Source organism: Leptonychotes weddellii, chromosome 2 (assembly GCF_054177405.1).
Source record: "Leptonychotes weddellii isolate Sample4059 chromosome 2, ASM5417740v2, whole genome shotgun sequence".
Classification (NCBI taxonomy): Eukaryota; Metazoa; Chordata; class Mammalia; order Carnivora; family Phocidae; genus Leptonychotes; species Leptonychotes weddellii.
The window spans coordinates 149411646-149416480 of NC_138370.1; the positions used below are offsets into that span (position 1 = coordinate 149411646).

The window sequence follows — 4835 nt, forward strand, 5'->3', positions numbered from 1 at the left end:
GGATTTTTGATATAAAGCCATGGAGATAGGCAGGGTGCAGAGGAGGCACTTTGGGTCACAGGGTAGCTCTGAGGGAACCGTAGGCATCCAAAGGATCAAAATCACATCTATCTTACTTCTAAAGCTTATTAGCTTCCGCGACACCCTCTTCGGAATTACCACAATTGATCCTTTCTACTAAGCGGTGTGCCCCACTTTACCTAGAAAGTCTATTTTGGAAGAGTATTTTATGATATAACCACTTAATACGTGCTACTGTATGCCAACCAATGTGCTAGCATTAGGGACCCCAAAATAGATGAATGTAAAACAATTGAGCATGTGCATCTGGTGTAACAGGTGCAAGGGTAGAGTCAGTTGCTGGGCTTTGTGATCTTCCAGACATATGGAAACCTTTCTTGTTGCCTTAGAATTTTTTTTTTAAGCTTTACTTTTTTGAGAGGTAATTATTTAAACAATATTATAATTTCAAGCAAATACGACCAAATAATATGTATGCATTTTTACAGTAAAATAGAAGGCTTCAAAGGAATTTCTCTTGTGAGTCAGTCTTCAAGGCCCCACGGTCTCTGCAATTAAGGGTTATTTCAAGGTGTGTGTATGTGTGTCGGGTATGGGAGAGGATCTGAGGAGATCTGAACAGAGAGGTCAATTCCCTCGGGCTCAGGAGTGAGCTGGAAGGTAGACTTTGGAAGGATGGCATAGAGAATGTGACAGTGATGAAGTCTGGAAGATAAAGCGGGTTGGATTATAAATATTAAGATCATATTTATTTCCATGCATCCATCTAATTGCTTTTTATGTTTTCTAAAACATAAAGGAAAAAGAAGCATTTCCAGAACTATGATGATTTTCAGAGAATTTTTTGTGTCATGAAAAAAAATCCATACGTGCTAGTCAAAGTGAAATAGTAGTTAAAACTTCCTTGGGCCCATAATTCAGAAAGATCACAGTGACACACAAATATATAGTCTTGTATTCTCGAAAAATTATATCCATTTGCCACGTATAGAAGTTTTAAAATTTCTTTATATTTTACTCTGCTGGGCAGAGACTAATTTGATCTCCCTTAAAAGCCCTATCCACCAGGGGATGAAAGTAAATTTAGTCCAATCTGGTAAATTTACTCTGGAACAGTAATTTAAATTGTCTCTTCAGATTTTTTTTTTCAGATCCCTGTCTGTTCTCCCTTGCTCCTCTCCAAGATGACTGCCGGGATGGGGGGTAGGTGGGCAGCATGGGCTGTGGGGACACACACTCTTCTGCATTTGCACTGGTGCTTGGGTGGGTGTTCTGGCTGCCCTGACCCCAGCTGTGCACATTCTGCTGTTGCTATATAAAGTTGGTGAGTGCCTGGTTCTCTTTTCATAGCTTGATCATCAGTGCCCAATGACACCTTGGTCATTGGGCCCACTGTGGCTCTTGCTGGCACTCTAAGTCTTCTATTCCAGTTAACGAACTGCATACTTTTAATTTGCTGAGGCGAGGAATGCAAGTTTGCAGCTGAATAGCATGGGATGATTTTGGGAAGGCTGAGTGCTGCCATCCCAGTCAACTTTTACCTTTTCTGCATTCTTCCTCTTTTCTAAGTAAATGTTGGATGGCTATATAATGTACATCTGCACATGGGGGTGGGTCCCTGTGAAAGGGGTACCCAGATGATGAACCTCACAAGGGCAATAATCCAAGGGTATAAGTAAGTTATATATCCTGCTAACTTGGAGAAAGTGCTATGTCTTGTGTACAAGGAAGAGGGTACATAAGGTGGCTTGGGAAGACAGTAGACAGTTATGTCTTGGACGTGATGAGGTCACCTTCCGTTATGTCACTGATTCCTAGGTCTACTGGCCACTGTATCTTTATGGGAGCAAAGGAGATGGTGCTAAACTATTGCTGGATGGGGACTATCCTTCCCATGTGCCTCACGGTTATTTGAATGAACAAGTTTTTACCTAAGGTTACTGTATGTTTAATTAATGTGTGCACCTGATCTGATCCTTGCAGTGAAAGTCTGTGCAGAAAGGGGTTCTGATTGTTCATCTGCATTGGCCTTTTATATGCCTCAGTCCAACCTTTTCTCTTTGTATGTCTTTTTTCTTTCCTCTCCATCTTCCTTACACTCACTATCTCTTTGTCCATGTGAGGGCATAATTTTTGACTGTGTGGCCCAGGGCCACCGTTGTTATTTACAAATGGCCCTGATTTGGGGACTCAGCTTGTTGTAATCTTAGCTAAGTGATAGCAACCACAAGGAAACTAACACCTACATGACCTGTAAGTGAAATTAATCCTAGAATCTTGGGATCAAAGGGATCCCTGGAAGCTCCCTGGTCAAATTTCTTCATTTAATACACTCACTTAACATATCAGGGAAGAAATCAGGAGGGCAAACGACCCTATAACAGGGATGATTATATACGGAGCTTTTCAGTTAAGGCCAAAATATGTAGTAGAACACAACCACATCACCATATGGCCTCTCTCTGTTGCATCATTTTATTGTATTTTTATAGTATTTTTTTCTTTGCAGATTTCACTTGTTCCATGAAGATCACTTGGTATGTTTTAGTTCTAGTCATTTTTATATTTTTTCTCGCCCTCACTCTCCACAAAATACTTGAAAGCCACAGAAGAATGTGGAAATGGCAGAGTAAGTATTGAGGAATAAATCCATTGCTTGGGACAATCCAATTAGGATCTTCTCTATAGATGTACATTCTTTTTAAAGTTCAATTTATCATTTATTGAGCCCCTACTGTGTGTAAGTGGCAGTTCTAGGTAACCTGGGGAATATAAATATAAGTGAGACACAGTGTTAGCATTCAAGGAGGTTCATGTGTTTTTGTCTACTTGGACAAGTGAGTAGGAGGGGAGGCTGGGCAAGGAGCTGAAGGCGGCTGGAGGTTGAGCAGAGGTTTAGTGCAAGTGGAGGGAGAAGAGAGGTAGAAGAATAGGGTGGTGATCCAGAATTTCAGAGTGGGAGATCATGAACAGAGTGGCTCTAAGTGATGAGTGGGAGTAGGGGTCAATCTTTAATAGGTGTAAGGGTGTCAGTAGATTTTTGGCAGGGCAGAGCTATAATGTATAATTGGAAATCAGACAATGGGGGTGATATTAAAAATATTTAGTATGACCCAGGCGTCCACCTATCAGGATGGACATTGACTTATGGTCCTAGTAGTGCGTACCCACGCATACACCAACCCTTCTGGTGTGTAACCCACGCATATACTGGCTGAATATCAAACCTGAGGGGGGAGGGGTAGAGGGCGAGGGAGAGAGAGAATCTTGAGCAGGCTCCATGCCCAACACGGAGCCCCACACGGGGCTCCATCTCATGACCCTGAGATCATGACCTGAGCCAAAATCAAGAGTCGGACGCTTAACCGACTAAGCCACACAAACGCCCCTGTTGCAGGTATTTCTAAGAGCAGTTTCATATTAAGTCTTGCCATTGATACCTTAGTATATAAGGCTAATATATAATAACATCATCAATATTATATATTTGTAGAATAGCCAAGTTCAGAGCATTTTCACAGGTCTTTTTTTTAAATTAGATTCTCCAAGTACTTAAACAGGGTGTGTACTATTATTTTCACTCATAGATGGAAAAAACCCCTGAGCTGTAGAGAGATTAAGTGGTTTTTCCAAAGTTATACAGCTAACAAAAGGTCAGAGTCAAGACCTAGGGTCTTTCTAGTTTTAAAAATTATATCAGTTTAAATAAAAATGTTATTTGCAAATATTGCACATTTTTGAGTTTCTTCATCCACTTTTCCATATAACTGCATATGAGGAAAGAGAGACAGAAGCCAGTTAGAAAAAACCATCTAGAAAGCAACAGTGGAGAGTGAACATTTTATGAACATCCACCCAAATGACAGGCTTAGTCGCTTTTGAAGGCTTGCCTTACAAATCCAAGCGTGTAAAGTAATGAAACATGTCACACCATTTAGGACATTAAATATTATTAAATATTAAATATGCATTAAATATTCTGTATATGTCTATGTATATTCATGTAAGCAATATAATATTCTATACATAAGAGCTGGTGCTTTTCATTAGAGGAGACGGCATGATAACATTTAGGGTAGTGGAGAAACCACTTGTTTTAGAAAGATCCTGTGTTTGTTCATGGAAAATAACTTAGAGGAAAGCCCTTAATGTCTTGTTACTCCTGGCCCTGTTGTAGATGGCCCATTTTCCTTGGTAATCCTTTGAATCAACATGGGGAATATATATTAAGAATGTGCTTATTTATCATTTAAATATTTAATTTCTTTTCTTGGAATAGGTCATAAATACAATCCTACCTCTGACCTCTTAAGAGGACAGGATTCCGAGAAACTGCGAACATTGAACGTGCAGGTTATTTCAGGTGAGTTTTGTGACGTGCCAACAGAGCACGGCTTTGAGAATCCCAGTCCCTCACCGTTTCACTATAGACCCAAGATCAAATGATCTGAGCTCATTTAAATTAGCCTTGTATCTGGAAGAAAGGAGCTGTGGGCAAATGAAATCTAGTTTAATATGTCTTATTATCAGGGGACAGTTACGATCAAAAGTAGCTCCTTAAATAATGGAAAGTTTGCCTAATTGGCAAGAAGAAATTCATGTGAGTAGGCAGAGGAGAGAAAGCAATAAGGAAGAAGCCTCAGATTTATTTTTAAATGAGACAAGATACCATTATTCCTCAGAATTGCAAGAAGTAATTGCAGAGTGGGCATGGCTTTTTTGCTGGAGCTTTCACTTAGGAAAGGGTGTCATTGTGTAACAAGAACTTCTAATAGCCCCAATTAAAAAGTCCCCTGTCCTCTCCCGAGAAACAG

The 4835-nt window shown here is 40.1% G+C and overlaps 1 protein-coding gene across 2 annotated transcripts in view; it reads left to right on the forward strand.

Moving 5' to 3' along the window:
• TMEM156 (transmembrane protein 156) overlaps positions 1-4835 on the forward strand; it is a 45398-nt gene that overhangs the window by 22561 nt on the left and 18002 nt on the right. For both annotated transcript variants that reach the window (XR_014143061.1, XM_006732305.3), the window contains exons 4-5: positions 2531-2650; positions 4301-4384. Coding sequence is in view for 1 of the 2 variants with exons in the window: in XM_006732305.3 (XP_006732368.1) it covers positions 2531-2650; positions 4301-4384 (204 nt within the window). In the remaining variant the exon portion in view is untranslated. The remainder of the gene's footprint in view (positions 1-2530; positions 2651-4300; positions 4385-4835) is intronic.